Source organism: Danio rerio, chromosome 10, assembly GCF_052040795.2.
Source record: "Danio rerio strain M-AB ecotype USA chromosome 10, GRCz13ab, whole genome shotgun sequence".
Lineage (NCBI taxonomy): Eukaryota > Metazoa > Chordata > Actinopteri > Cypriniformes > Danionidae > Danio > Danio rerio.
In genome coordinates, this window is record NC_141030.1 from 6,478,079 (window position 1) to 6,495,000 (window position 16,922).

The 16,922-nt window shown below is 36.3% G+C and overlaps 1 protein-coding gene across 7 annotated transcripts in view; it reads left to right on the forward strand.

Moving 5' to 3' along the window:
* Nucleotides 1–16,922, forward strand: part of tln1 (talin 1) — a 1,269,505-nt gene that overhangs the window by 111,928 nt on the left and 1,140,655 nt on the right. For all 7 annotated transcript variants that reach the window (XR_015500341.1, XR_015500343.1, XR_015500344.1 and 4 more), the window contains 7 exon segments: nt 908–1,036; nt 5,466–5,568; nt 7,893–8,101; nt 8,313–8,432; nt 10,412–10,609; nt 12,309–12,448; nt 13,350–13,443. Coding sequence is in view for 3 of the 7 variants with exons in the window: in XM_087269398.1 (XP_087125524.1) it covers nt 908–1,036; nt 5,466–5,568; nt 7,893–8,101; nt 8,313–8,432; nt 10,412–10,609; nt 12,309–12,448; nt 13,350–13,443 (993 nt within the window). In the remaining 4 variants the exon portion in view is untranslated.

Sequence of the window (16,922 nt, forward strand, 5' to 3'; positions counted from 1 at the left end):
AACAATAACTGTGTTCGCGCGAGACAAAGCAGGTGAATACCGTATGAGAGGATTATTACTCGCGCGCACAGGTGATGTCATGCGCGCTCCCGTTTACTTGCGCTTTTTTCCGTTCACTTGCGATCGGTTCTATTTGAAAAAGACTAGACAAAAAACGATGCTCGTGTACCCACAGTCCTGCTGCTTTTAAGAGCTCAAGATTGAAAAATATATAAATTTGTAACCAACAGCAGCAGTCACTGCTTTTGTTTTAATTGTTCTCAGGCACGTGATCATCCTTTCATTATCACTCGTGGTATGTTTTCACCTGCTTTCTTTTGCTTACAGTTATTTTTGTTAATATAGTTTAATTATCATCCTTTACAATAACATTTCTTTAATATTAGATTAACCAACCATTTGTGTGTAGGAACTGCTGATATGGGACAACACAACTAAATCAAGTCATATTAGCATGTCAAAGTCACATTTATTTATATAAAATATATTTTCCAAATAACAAGATTGTGGCTAGTGAAAATGGCAAGTGGCTAGTAATATTGGAAATCTACTAGCCACAGTGGCTGGTGATCAAAAAAGTTAATGTAAAGCCCTGGTTACATCTTAAATTTATGACCCTAGACCAGAGAGCAGCTTGACCTTATAGTTCTTCATTGATTTGCTCTCTACTATCGAACGTTGCATTATTGAACTAATCATGTCAGATGCTGTAAGAAATAAGCTTGTTAAGAAAGAAATGTAAGATTCTTTAAGTGAATGTACATGTATTCTAGCTGTAAACCTCAAAAACAAAATAAAAACCTTCCAACTAGCATTACGGTTAACTTTATGAACTGTTATTGTACGTGAACGTGTACACTTTTATGTGGTACTTTCGCAGTGGATTTGATGTGTTTGTCTGTCTCAGGCTCAGGAGGCGTGTGGTCCGTTGGAGATTGATAACGCTCTGACTATGGTACGAGGGCTGGAGAGGGACATGCAGGAGGCCAAAGCTTCAGCTGCTGAGGGCAAACTCAGACCCCTGCCTGGAGAAACGGTGAGTGGATGAGATGAATGAACACCATGCGCACTTATGTACATGCATTTATAGGTTAAAAGTAGGCCCACATGGGAAATGTATGAAATGACATGTGCATTGTGACTTCAAGACTCCATGGACTCCTGTCACGCCTTTAGTTCTTCAGTTACGAGCCATATTGTTATAATCAAGGTCACTCCTTTCTCCACTTCATCTGTCTTATTGTTTTTTTGTTTGTTTTTTAGATTTATTTATTTTTCGTTCCTCTTTTATACGTCCTATGGATGTTTCAGTTCTCTACATGTATTTACTACAACTCTGGTTTTGTACTTTATGCAATGCTGTATTCACCAATAAAAATAAGTATAAAAAAGGCTTGTAGAAATCAGCAGAACAGACTTCCCATGCTTCTTCAAAGTACTTTAATTTTAGACATATTGATTCAAGTCCTGGAAAGTACAGTGCTTAGCATGTGTAAGTACACCCCTCACAAATCTATCTTTTAAATTCATAACTTTAATAGGAAGCTAAACAATATCATATTTGTGCATGTACATTAGATTAGTCAGTACTGAAGCCAAATCTGGAGCTTATCTAACAAAATAACTTACAATAATGGTCCAAAAACTAGTACAGCCAAATTTATGTTATAGAAAAGTATTAAATACAAAATTTAAAATGAGGAAAAATCAGAAGCAAAATAATTGAAACAAATAGTTGATATTGTGTATGTTGTCATTTATTTTGCAATATTTTGCTTGAATTTAATTGTATTATCTTCATTCATTCATTCATTCATTCATTCATTTTCTTGTCAGCTTAGTCCCTTTATTAATCCGGGGTTGCCACAGCAGAATGAACCGCCAACTTATCCAGCAAGTTTTTACGCAGCCCATCTCTGGGAAATGTATTATCTTTCAAATTCTATATATGTTTGGTGACCAAAATGATACTTTCATAAATGTATCTGTTTAATAAATCTGTTTTATTTAAATGCAGCAAAATACATTGCCTGTATTCACCGAGAAATGGATAAAAAGATTTGTTTTCAACAATGTGTTGAATTTTAGGGTGTGCTCAATTATGCTGAGCACTGTATTTAAAAGGAAACGTAGGTCCTTGAAAGTGAATTAAATTGAATTGAATTTAGTCTTGAAATAAAATCTGTTTATGTTAAGGATTGTAAAAACTTTCAAAAACAGAAACAAAAAGAGAAATATCCTGAATTAAAAACCTTACATTTAAATACTGTACAATAGCTATGACAAATAATGTACATATAATCAATATTTCGGAAACCATGTTTGAGTTTTACTATTATTAAATTCATATAGTTTTATTGAAGTTCTTTGAATATGACTGTTTTAAAAGGTCGAAGTTTTAAAAATGACACATTGTGAACATCATCATTATTGTATGTATAGTGCAAGTGAAATGTTAAGTACAGTAAGGACTTTTATTGTGAAATGCTACATATGCTGGGTTTGAATTAGAAAGGTGCTTAATTTTAAATTGATGGTCCTATAAAGTATTAAAATCTATTGGGAAAAAACTCACATTGCAATGTTTTCAATGACTGCAACACACAGTTGAAGTCAGAATTATTAGCCCCTCTTTGATTTTCTTTTTCTTTTTTAAATATTTCCTAAATTATGTTTAACAGAGCAAGGAAATTTTCACAGTATGCCTGATAATATTCTTTCTTCCAGCAAAAGTCTTATTTGCTTTATTTCGGCTAGAGTAAAAGCAGTTTTTATTAATGAAATAATGATTTTAATGTCAATATTATTAGCCTCTGAGCTATATTTTTTTCGATAGTCTACAGAACAAACCATCGTTATACAATAACTTGCCTAATTACCCTAACCTGCCTTTAAATGTCACTTTAAGCTGTATAGAAGTGTCTTGAACAATATCTAGTGAAATATTATTTACTGTCCTCATGGCAATTAGGAAATAAATCAGTTATTAGAGATGAGTTATTAAAACTATTATGTTTACGCTAATAATTCTGACTTTAACTGTATATACAGTACCAGTCAAAAGTTTGAGGTCAGTTTTTTTTCATGTTTTTTTTATTCTGTTCATCAAGGTGGCATTTATTAAATGTAAAATAAATTCTTAAATATTTATTATAATTTTACATTGTATGTAGTTTCAAACAAAATTATTGTAATTTTTATATTTTTGAACTTTATGTTTGAACATTACATTTTGATTAAATAAATGCAGCCTTGGTGAGCAGAAGAAGCTTATTTTAAAACATTTAAAAATCTTACCGACCCAAAACTTTTGACCGGAAGTGTACATTCAGCTTTTATGTTAATTTGTAATATTATTGAATGATATGTAAATGTTTGTATTATTTTTGTACAATACAGTTTATTAAGTAATGTATTTTAGTAGATATAATATCAGACTTGCTTAGTGTACCAAACAAATAGTTCTAACTAGATTTGCTGTGTATACCTTAAATAAAAGTGACTTTTTTTCTCATGTGTTCAGTTTTTAGTCACTATACTTTCAAAATAATTCTACATAAATCAGCAGATTTTTTGTTCTTTTGGCAAAATTCTGTGCAGAAATAGCAAAACATGTTCACAGATTCTATCTTGCCTTGTTTATAAGGAGATAGAATCTGCAAGCTTATTTGCTAATTCTGCATAGAATATTTTTAAAAAATAAGGATTTCGAAATTGTAATACATGACGAAAAATGACATAACTTTTAAGGTTTACCATCAAAACAGAAGCAGAAATATCAATTAATCAATTACTCAAACGATCAATTAATCAATCAATTAATTAACTAATTAATTAATTAGTTAAGTAATAAATAATTAATTAACTGAATAATTAATTAATTGATTACTTAATTGATTAATTGATTGATAGATTAATTAATTAATACAAATCTGATTGTACATAAATTGTATTGTACATAAACGTACAAAACGTTTGTTTATTATTAAATAATAATAAAAAAAATAATTTAAGAACTAAATACATATGTATTTACACACATTAAATAGACTGAATAATGGGCTCAGTAATCTTTGGATTTGTGTGGGCCTAGTTATAAGCTAAGGTGGCCAACAAATGAGATTGTTACAGTCACTATTTGGCTGTTACTATTTTTAAATGCGAAGAGAAGTATCATGAAGAGTATGTATGCGTGTTCGACTCTCAACTTTTAGTTTAGCTTTTCACACAAACAATAGCCATGTCAGTTTTCACACCTGAACCCACAAGTCAGTCAGTCAGCTCATTTCACAAACATCACTTGCAGCGAGACGCAAACCACCACACACTCGCTGCCATTTATGTCGTTCATAGCTCACTTATGAGAAAAAGTGAAGCTGCTGGCGATATGAGCTATTTATATTAACGCGGGCAGTAATAGGCTCTCTGATAGTGTCTTTGTATTGGTCCTTAGCAAAAGATTTCAACCAGTTCCTAATTAGAGCCTCTGCAAACTTCCAACATAACTTTTAAAGGTTTTTAATTTGTAGAGGCCAAACAAAAAAGAGATTTTACTTTGACACCAAATGCAGTGGGGTAAAGTATCATATTATAATGCTTAACATCAGGGGCGGACTGGCCCTAGGGAGCACCGGGACAATTCCCGGTGGCCTGACGGTCAATCTGGCCTGCCACCGTTAGTCTGGCCTGTAGTGTATGAGTGTGTGTGAATGAGTGTGTAAGGTAGTTTCCCAGTACTGGGTTGCGGCCGGAAGGGCATCTGCTGCATTTAACATATGCTGCAATACTTGGTGGTTCATTCTGTTGTGGCAACCTCTGAAATAGAGAAGGAAAAAAAATTAATGAATAGTTTTTTCTCAGGAAATGTACTTTACGAAGTGTGCTGCATCAGCACTTTTACCGCACTATTTCGTCACCTTAGAATTATAAGGTTCTATCTGACATTTTTGTCGAAATTGATGTTGGCTCGATGTTGAATTTTGGTCACTTTCTAACAACCTAAAATCAACCAAATATCAACGTCATTTGATGTCATTATTCGACATCAAAATAACCATATCCTTAGATGCTGGTTAGACATTGAATTTTGGTCGCCTGACATCACAACCTAAATCTAACCTGATATTAACGTTTTATGACGTTGTGTGCCTGCTGAGCAATAACTAGATCCACTACAGAATGTTACGTTTACACACATCCACAAATTACATGTAAATGCATCAGCTTTTAACAGTGTAATACTCACTACTCTTGAGTACTTTTGAGAGGTCTGCTTTTTACTCATACTTTGAGTAATATTTACAACAAGTACTAAATTTTTAGGCAAGTAATGGTACTTTTACTGGAGTATGATTTTTCAGTACTCTTTCTACCACTGTTGATAGCCATGGGCTTGCTTGACCATTATTTTTAAGATATGGGACGAATGTGATTCCTCTAACATGTTTTATTGTGTTTGTGTTTAGCTGGAGAAGTGCTCTCAGGATCTGGGCTCCAGCACTAAAGCCGTGAGCTCTGCCATTGCTCAGCTCCTCAGTGAAGCAACTCAAGGCAATGAGAACTACACAGGTAACACATCAACCACACACACCACTAGCCCTTAGCTTATTACAGCGATTTGAGCATTTTTGATCAAATCCATCTTTTCAAAACGTCTCGATCCTATGTTTTGTTGCACTCCCTTCCTGTAGAAATCCACTCACTGGTCACATTATTAGGTACACCATCATAGTACTAGCCGATTTGTCAGCTGGACATCCATGTTTGATTCTTCTGTCCATTTGAGTTTTGAATTTTCCATGACAGATTAATGACACGTTTTGTTGTCTTGTCTGTTGACAACTGAGCGAATGAGACTTAATGACAGTTGTCATGAGCATGCATAAAGTCTCATGTGTCATGTAGTGTCGTGATTATAAAGGTTTCACGACAGTCTAATGATTACACAGTGTTGCCAACTATTTTCAATGAAAAGTCGATAATCTCTGCTACAAAAGTCGCTAGATTACATCATACCACCAATTTGCATATTACCTACGTCATCGCATCCAACGGTTTCTGTTTGTTAAACATTTTATTACCTATGGTAATAAAGGGGTATTTATGTTTGCACTATGCTTTATATTTGCATGTGAATTTAATTCAATTTTTTGTTGTTTGAATACAGTATATCAATGTAGATGTGGAGTGAATTTGCTGTAATCTCTCAGACATAATAAAGTTCAGATACTGGTGTCACTAAAATCTCTGTGATTGCGAACAACAGCAAAAAAAAAAAAAAAAATGAAAGGTCCAACTAAATTGTTACATTTAAAACAGAAGAGGAGCAGATCAGTTTGACTGTACTAAGTAAGTAAATACCTCACGGTGCTAAAACATTCATGTCTAAATGCAGAGGAACAATCCCCTCTCAAGGCTGATTTCTACTTTCACCTGGCGCAGTGACGCACACCTCCACTGACTGCACACACATCTCACGAAACAGACTAGGCTTTTATACGTGATGCGTTTGCCGTTGAGATATACCTTAAACGACAGGGGGTGTTCAAAAGAAACCCACCGTAAAATCAGACAGATGAACAGAAGTAGGAAGTTTACAGAACTGCGTTATATAATTAATATCATTCAAGATTTTTTAACTCATTATTTTTATAATTTTTAAAATTATTTTAATGATTATAATGATTTTTTTGTAAGGATTTATTTTTATAATCATTTAAGATTTTTTTTAAATCAAACTTTGATGCATCACTTGCTTTTGTTCATATCTCAGACAGTTCTATTAAAATTCATTAAAAATTGTATGACAACAGAATGTGGATTCTTAATAGCTACAAATATTTTTTTTATTTTCGCAAGAATAAAATAAAAAATACTGACTTTTTTTTTTTTTTTAGATTTAGCCCACTCCACATTCAAACATTACTGTCTGGCTAGTTTGTGTCCTCTACTTATATACTAAAAAGGCAATAATGATCCAACATTCCTGACCATTGTCACCAATAAAGCCTAAAAGCAGGGCGTCAGTATATTGTAAACTGATATAAAACTAAAATATTCTTTTCCAGTTATCAAAGAAATAATTTTGTTCCTTAATTTTAGTTTTTTAACTATTAAATTGTTTTAAGTTCATAATTGTAATATACATCAGAGTAAAACCTATGACTGGTGAAAAAAACATATTTCTGTAATATTAAAACCGCCTGGGTCTTCTCTTTTGCCATGCCCTCTCTTTTTGGCTTTTACAAACTTATACCTCAGGTTTTCCAAACTTTTACAAAAACGTTCTTCTTTCCCACGACTGTTGCAATTTCTAGCGAAGAATTCTTTTTCATCTGGCTATCCCTATGATCACGCATGGACGGATCATAAAGATGCATGTACAGTCGTACCTGTTTCAAACAAAAACCTCTTCAAAGTGATTCATATTCAACTCAAATGCGGCGCCACAAGAACTGTTCGCTCGAGTCTCAATAAACCTCTGCAAATATTGCGCACTCAAGCGAACTAGCGAACACGTCGAGTATAATCCAGGCTTCAGGCTGCAGGTGTAAGAGACTCTGAGCTCTGAGGCGAGAGTGGGGTAAACGACCCGCTGCTCGTTCAGACTACTAGGAACGGTACAGTTTGGACTCATCAGTGTCTTCAAAAATCCCATGTGACACCAAAGAAGTCGCTAGATTTGTCGCTAGTCACTTTTTTGACAATTTGTCGCTAGTGAGGTCTGAAAAGTTGCTAAATATAGCCACAAAATTGCCAAGTTGGCAACACTGTGATCACCTCCACCAAAATATGGTAACACTTTACTTGAAGGGGATGTTCATAAGACTTTTATAATCAGGACATTACACAAAGGGCCTTTACACAAAGGTTTTTCTGAATTCTCTGTTCAGGTATGGCTGCTCGTGATGTGGCTCAGGCTCTGCGCTCGCTGGCTTCAGCCGCTCGTGGAGTGGCAGCCAACACTGAAGATCCTCTAGCCCGTAACGCAATGCTGGACTGCACTGGCGATGTCATGGACAAATCCGCCAGCCTGATTGAAGAGACCAAGAGGGCCATAGCCAAACCAGGAGACCCTGACAGTCAGCAAAGACTGGCCCAGGTTAAACCCCTAACACAACTTGAGTACTTAATAAGAAAAGCTGAATGGAATTAGAGTTTAAATTAAGTAACGAATCCTCCCTTTTAATTGCTGACGGGAGATTTTGTCTTCCATTGGGTGCAGGGCTTATTATTTTTGAAAAGAAAATTGCCCCTTGTCTCTATGATTAGCATAACTAGACAAGTGTTTTTGCATATGTGTGTGTTTTCAGGTAGCCAAGGCTGTGTCTCAGGCACTGAACCGCTCTGTAAACTGTCTGCCGGGGCAGAGGGATGTGGATAATGCCATCAGAACTGTCGGGGAAGCTAGCAAGAAACTGCTGTCTGATAAAGTGAGTCCCCAAGGCCATGAAGCCACTCATCGTGTCCTTTCACAGACAAGTATTTTCCGCTATTGTTGTCATCTAGATGGTCCTTTTGACCCAAGTCTTAAGTGACTTATATAACATAACTGATGTCGGCCGGTGAAATACATGTGGTTTAACAATGGCTGTCCAGCTCTAAAGGCCTGTTCTCACAAAGCTAATTTATTGTTGTAAAAATGATTCACAGCACACATTTGAATTTGATTGAATGGCTGCAAATGTGTCTGTTTGGAGGGAGACAAACAGATTTAATTGCAACAAAGAGGTTTATTGTGAGATTTTGTTTTATTCTATTTTAGAATTAAGAACTTCCTTTTGATGCTAAAAAGAAGCTGGTTAAGGCAACATTTATGTCGATATTGGACTACGGTGATGTTATCTATATGCATGCTCCGTCTCAAAGTCTGAATGCATTATATACTGTTTCCCATGGTGCACTAAGATTTATAACTAACTTTAAATCCCTAACTCATCATTGTGTGCTGTATACTAGAGTAGGTTGGTCTGCTTTGTCCATTCGTAGGCTCAAGCATTGGCATATCCTTGTTTACAAATCTATACTGGGTTTACTCCCACCATATTTACAGAATTACATTTGTAAAAAGCCTGTTCTTAGTTATTTTCTTCGGTCATATTTATTTATTTGCTATCTATTCCTAAAGTGCGGACTGAGATTGAAAAAAGGCTTTTAAGTAAGCAGCACCTTTTGCATGGAATAATCTGCAAACACAGTTGCAGTTCAAAGAATTGTTTTTAGTACATGCTTTTAAAAAGACTATAAAAGATTTAGAAGTTGAAACACAGGTTTGTAGTTGTTTTGAATAGTTTGTCAGTGTGATTCATGTTAATTTTTTTATTTTTTTTTTTGTCTGTTAGACTTACGTGACATGTATACTGCCTAATCTTGGCCAGGACGCTCTTGTAAAAGATATTTTTTAATCTCAATGTGGCTTTCCTGGTAAAATAAAGGTTACAATAATAATAACATAATGTTTTTTTCTATCAGATTGTGCTAAAAATGGTTGATTAGGGATGTAATGGTCACTAATGTCTGGTTGATAATTGATTCAAAAGGGTTAGATTGTTTAATTAATCATGATACCTGTTTTAAACGGCAGTGTGTTTACTACAAACTCTTTCAACATGCAAAATAGCAAGATCAAGTTGTAGCTGCTGATAGTTTAAAGTGGTTATGAGTGTAAAGAGCTCAGCTTGTGCCATAAAAGAAAATCAATTCTTTCAGTAATTTGGAATTGTTTGTTTTAAAATTGCAATTTAGTTTTGTAACTAGACAAAATATAGATCAATTTTACAAAGAGATGTGCAGTATTTGATCAGTTATAAAAGGGCACTTGTTCAATTCTAAATTGTTAAAATAAACATTGGCATCAGTATCAAATTCACAGTATCAAATACAGTGAATCATTACATCCATATGGTCAACCAATTATATTTGCATCCAAATAGCATCCAAATTTCAGTCCATCCATCATCTGTGAATTTTTAATCAGAATTTTTAATCCATTAATCTGTCTTTCACTCGATCATTCACCCATTTGTCTTTTCATTCCATCTTGTGATCAATTCTTTATCTATTTATCCGTCATTCTCTATATTTTTTCCATTAATCTATGCAAAGATAGACAGACAGACAGATAGATAGATAGATAGATAGATAGATAGATAGATAGATAGATAGATAGATAGATAGATAGATAGATAGATAGATAGATAGATAGATAGATAGATAGATAGATAGATCCATCCATCCATCCATCCATCCATCCACCAGTGCATGAGTGCACTGAAGGACTGCATGGCCTTAAACAAACTTCAGTTCTTCCTGTTTACTCTGTGTTTCCTGTTAAATATTCATCTTAGCAATGTAACAGCTATTGTAGTTTTAGAAACAGACGCTTTGATCTTGCTGTCTGATGTTTCTGCAGTTTCCAGCGAGTGGGAAGAATTTCCAAGAGGCTCAGGCCAATCTGAACGAGGCTGCAGCTGGACTAAACCAGTCAGCCAATGAGCTGGTGCAGGCCTCGCGTGGCACCACCCAGGACCTGGCCAAAGCCTCCGGGAAGTTTGGACAAGACTTTAACCAATTCCTGCAGGCTGGAGTGGACATGGCTGGACAATCCCAGGTATGGACAGATACAGTACATGAATGTTGGCAAGGCTTTGCAATATAGGGGAATTACCAACCTACGTCACATGACGTCACACGGGTTCAATTGTGCATAATGGTTGCAAAAAATGACCGGTTGCAATAGCAAACATGTCGCAAAAGTACAAAAATAGAAAACTTAAAATTTACCGTACACCACATTGCTTTAATGTCAACCGCAGACGTCTTCGGCTAACAGCCATCAGAAGAGCTGATTAAAAATGCTGGACTCTGCAGTTCTCATTTCATATCAGGTAAGTTCACGCTATGCTGAATCATACACATTACTCATTTTTGATTGCAGCAATGATTTCAGCAAAAACAGTTAAATATGGTGAATTTAACTGCGGACACTGAATGCTTTGAATGAAATGTAACAATGTTATTTCACATACTCTGCCGTACTGATGCAGTTCCTTTAGAATGTAGTTGTTTTGCTTGTTGATGGTTACCCAGGCCTTGTACAGCTCCGTCTTCTTTCCTTGTCATTGACTAGGCAGAACCTTGGTTTTTAGCACTACAAAGTTTTGAATCTGGTAATCATGGAACATTATTTCTTGCACATGAGCACAAAGAACAAAATTATAGGCATCCAAAGACTTGTAGGCTTTTAACTTCACTTGCAGTTTCAATGAGATAGTTGTGTATTCCGGGCTGGATGCTTGGCCATTTCGTCTTATCCAATATCCATTGGGAGGGTGCTATCGCAAATGGACCTGTCAGATGAACGCCGCTCACTTTAACATTAATTACTGGGTGACAAGCTGTTATAATACGCTGAAAGCATTATGTAATTAATATATATAATATGTAATCAATATAACTCATCTCTAATACAACAACAAACTTTGTAACCGCATTGGGTCTCATTCCCTCGCTGTAAATGCTAGCGCTCTCGGTTTTTCTTTCTGCAACCTCGATGCGCACGCATCCTGAATGTTTACAAACCGGTAATTTGCCTATAGAATGAGCCTTGATCACTTATTCTTAATTATTCTAGAAATAGATTTAACCCTCTGGTGTCACTTACTTGGGAATCGCACTTGTGGTCTTAGCTGGTCAAGGAGGCACTGTAAAGAACCCTATGGTATTTTTTTTTTGTAGCAAAATGAATCTAATTTATTTTTGTTTTCTATATTATTTAGAATTTTGAGACGGCTTTGTTGTAATATTTAATTTGCATGTGGTAATTAACATCCATTATCCCTATTGAAAACAATGGAATTTTTTATGTTTAAAGGATTCCATTATTTCCAGGTAAAATCAAGACTCTGCCATTTAAAAAACAAAACAAAGGGCAGATTAGCACTATCTGGTTGTAAAAAAAAATAAAATACACTTAAGAGTGTCACCCCGTTCATTCCTGTGCACTTTTTTCAGCATCATGGTGAATTTGTATTTTTGCAAATGAAATATTTTCTGAATGTTCATATTTTTTTCCCACATTAATTTCCTAAAGACCACAAGTGTGACTATTTTGAACAACCATTAGGCATGCATGAATCATTGCCTTAATATTTTGTTCATTCACATTCTGATGAAATGTCAAAATGACCGAAGACTACCAGAGGCTTGCGGAATGCTAAGGCGTACCACAAATGCTAATTTCAATAAGAATTGTGCTCGTTTTCCTTTTGGGCTGTTTTAATAATGTCTCCTCTTGTCTCTTCCTGTAGTCTAAAGAAGACCAAACTCAAGTGGTCACCAACCTGAAGACCATCTCCATGTCCTCCAGCAAACTCCTGCTGGCGGCTAAAGCTCTGTCCACAGACCCCAACTCGCCAAATCTGAAGAACCAGCTCGCTGCTGCTGCTCGGTTAGCACTCTGTTGCCTGTTCTGTGTTCAAATCCCATTGTGTAGACCAGTAATCACTGCTATCGTCAGTACTAATAAATCCCAACTGCCTGTAGCAAAGCATTTAAAAAAAAGAAAAAGTGTAGCGCTATGAATACTTTCCGGATGCACTGTACATAGCAGAAATCAAAATATCGCAATGCCAGATTTTCCCAGTATCGTGCAGCAGTTTGTAGATTGGCCGTTTTCTGCCATTTCTTATTCCTAGTCATTTCACCCATAGGCAACTGAATCGGAAGTTCTAAAACACTTAGAAAAACGAGCGCCCTTCCGCATTGCAGAATAAGGTCAATAGAATTTGGCTGAAGAAATGTCTCAAGTGTTCATTGTTTTTACATCAGCTGCTGTTTGAATCTGTCTCCGTGTCAGGAGCTTACTGTGTTTTTGGAGCATTTCTTAAGAGCCCTCAGATATTGTGTGCCTGTGATAGTAGGAAGAAGGAAATCAAGCACACACACACACACACACACACACACACTCACAGCTCTTCTATTGACATACAGTGCATTACATAAGTGGCATAGTCGCTTTTAGACACATTTGGGTTGAAATGAGCGCAATTATGTAATGAGAATCTACAAAAGCAAAGCTGTTTGCATCGCTGCAGCTCTCAGAGGTGCATGAATTAAAAAAAAGCAAGGCAGGATGAAACAACAGCAGTTAATGGCTTTTCTCCGCTCAAATTCCAAAACTCCCATCACTCCCGCACTGAGCATCAGAGCGAGCGAGAGAGAGAGAGCGCGAGAGAGTGTGTCAGTGTGTGGTAACGCACGTGGGTGGACTGTTTCTCACAGATCTCTCACACTATTCCTCCCCTTTCCTCAGCAAACTCTGATGTCTCTCTCTCTTTCTTTCTGGATAGCGCGGTGACAGACAGCATTAATCAGCTGATCAGCATGTGTACCCAGCAGGCTCCGGGACAGAAGGAGTGTGACAACGCTCTCCGTGAGCTTGAGGTGCTTCTTCTCTCTCTCTCTCTCTTTTTTACCTCTTTTTCCGCATCTTCTCTGTCCTCATTAGTTTGTGTGAGTGTCTCGCTTTCATATGCAGCATTTGGACTCATATTCAACCTAAACTGAGCAGTGTATTATGAAGAGCGAGATGACATTCCTTTTTGAGACTTTTCTCTTTTGCTTTATTAATTATAATAATGTAATAACATACTTGAAAACATGTGTTTTTTTAAGTTTTTATATATAGATGCTCTTTCATATATGTGTATGCTTGATTTGACATTCTGTTTAATATTGAGCAGCGAATATTGGACTGTGTGCGGGTTTTAAATTGTTTTAAAAATTTATTTTTGAGGCAGTAATGATATAATTAAGTCATTACACCATCATTAAAGTTTTGGTTAGATTGTAGTTTAGTGCTTTGGAATAGTCTCGAATGCAGGGCTATTCAATTAGTTTGTCATGGGGGCCAGTTCATGAAAAGCATTCCAAATGAAGGGCCGGAGAGATATGATTTGCAATTAGATGACACAACAGCAATATAAGAGCCTATATGTTGTATTTTTGCTCCTTAAGGCACCCATGTTGGCTTTTCTACAGTAAAATGTTAATATGTTGTATTTTGATTCTACACAACATCACGGCATTGTACAATGTGGCTTTTTTTACAAACATATTCAAAGCACAAGAAAAGCAGTGCATTACTCAAATAGGCTTCCTCTACATTCAGACACATTCATTTGTTTTGTTTTAAACTGCGTAACATTTAGGGATGCAACAAATATACATTTTGGTTGTGCGATTATATAGTCTGAAGAGTAATCATGGTTTCACGATTATTATGCATTCATTAAATTTAAAACACTACTAGTTTACAAAGTCACAAGAAAACTGATTATATTTTAAAGTGTTTATTGATGCTCAGTAAGCAAATACAGCACAAAATATTAATAAAAACAAACAATAGTCCATTTCACTCTTTGGACCAGGGCTTCATTTTTGCCAGAACACACCAGGGGCCTCATGTACGAAGACTTGCATGGAAATCTTACTAAAACATTGCGTACGCACAAAGCTGTAAATGTGCGTACGCAGAAAAAAATTCAGATATATGAAACACTGCGTACGTCGAATCTCACGCATATTCTTTTGTACATCTGAATGAACGTGAAACTAAGCGCAACATGCACGAGCACAAAACCCCTCCCTGCTTCCTCCCCCGTATGAATATGCTAATGACTATGCTAATGGCAAAACCCAACGAAAAAGCAACGGCAAAATCAAGCAAAAAGAGAAACTTTGAACAGAATGTGAAATGGAGGTGCTGCTTTCGGAGGTAGACCGGAGAAAAGTGGTGTTATTTGCAAGTTTGTTCTCCGGCATTAACAACAAAAGAAAAAAATAGAGTGGGAGAGTTTAGCTGATGCGGTTAACACAGTGGGGTCTGAACATCGCACTGAGTGCATTAAAAAAAGAAATAGTGTGGTTTAAATCTGTAAAATGTTGCAGTATCCTTAGCAGTCTCAGTGGCGCACATCGTAAGACGCATGTGATCATGTATTGACACATCCGAACATAAGCTCGACTCGAACCCAGCGTCTGATGAACTCTTTCTTCTTTTTTTCCCCGCTACATATCAGATTTTGCCCACTATTTATCACGAGAAAGACAAGTAGGAATAATCAGTAAGTTTGTGCATCATATTTTATTTGCACATTTATTGAATGGAAATGTTTCTGATTCACGCATGCAAATTCATCTTCAGATAGTGTCTTTATAGCAATGTGCGTGCAGTAGATCGCTCAGATTACATTGGGAAAACAGGCGACTGCTGCAAATTGTGCTTTAATGTTTAGCTGGTCAAATGTATGGTATGGAAACCTTACATATCTGCTAGATGAACCCGTCTCATACAGCTGCCATTGCAAGGCTCAGACACTTTGTAGAGAGGAATTTAACACAACTGCCTCTAGGAGTCGCCAATGGAAATAAAACAGACACGCACAAAAAAATGTGCGTACGCCAGCCAGAAAGCTGCCGTGAAGCTGCTCACATTCCCACGTTCAGTTCATTTAGTAAATCCAAACGTGAGCGATTCTGAGCGTGAAACCTGGCGTACGCTAAGTTTTTGTGCGTACGCAGCGTTGATACATGAGGCCTCAGATCCACCACCTTTGAAATCTGATCCGACACCTGATTTTACCGATCCCCCTCCTCAACCGCCCCCTCCCCTGTCCACTGTTTACTTTTCATTTTCTTCCGCGACTCCCCAACCCTCTTCACTTTTGTCCACGAAAACCCCCTGCTCTTCACTTTCGTGCGTGACACCTCTAAATCCTTGGGTAACATGCGGATCTGTTACCCTGATCTGTTCCGGGACCTCGCAATTCACAAATTAAGCACTGCTTTAGACTAAAAGTAAATGAAAATGTTTGTGATTTTAACATGAGTGATCATTTTATAATGAAAATAAATGTCAGAACAATCAATAAATAATTAAAAATACGAAAAACTTTATTAAAATATTACTTGTCTAATGTTAATTTAAGCTTTATATTTGCTAAGAGTTTAAATAAGCTGATATTATTATCTGCGTTCATACATACATAATCATTTTAATAATTTGTAATAATTCGTCTAACGTATCTTGTGCTTACATCGCACTGGAAGCCGCGCACAACTAACCACTACAACGTGAGATCATTTTTACTGCGTGTGCCTGCGGAAACCCAGTGCTTCGGTCAGCTTGCGAGCCGTGCATGCAACACTCCCAATATGCGCATGTCTCCATTGGAAATAATAAACTTGGATGCAGAAAAGATGCAATAAGTAAATGGCTTACTGCTATAGTTAATCTAATGTGCGTGTATATTGGCCTCGGTATAAGCTGGGAATTTTAAACCAACGCACTGGTGGCATAACTTTGTTTAAGTGCAGCAGTTTTGTTCCGTGCAACAGAAATGCAGCATAGAGAAGCCTTTATGATTATTTAACCGTAATGAATTTAAGCGTGGTTATTAGTGTAATTAATCAATTAGTAATTAGTGTAATCATTGCATCCCTGTTAACGAGTTCAGTTCATTGTATGAAAGGCCTTTTCTACAAACATATCCAAATGTTTTTGTCTGCCCACGCCACTCGTTTAATGTCAGATGACTCACGCTTTGCACAACCTTCAACTGCAGCTCGAGCTGTATTGAACAGACGCATATCACTTCATTACTATAGCGGCCGTTTTTCGACTGAACTAAATTTATTTTTGATCTCTTGGTCACACTATTTTGAGGGCTGGAATAAATTGCCTTGGGGGCTGGGTTGAATTGAATAGCCAATGAAAAGCCGGGCCAATTGAATAGCCCTGCTCTAATGCTTAGCAAGGCTGCATTTATTTGATTAAAATACTGTAGTATCGTTTAACATTATAGCTTTTAATAAATATACAAAAATAACTCTTAAAAATGTATTCAAATATAATTGTAACT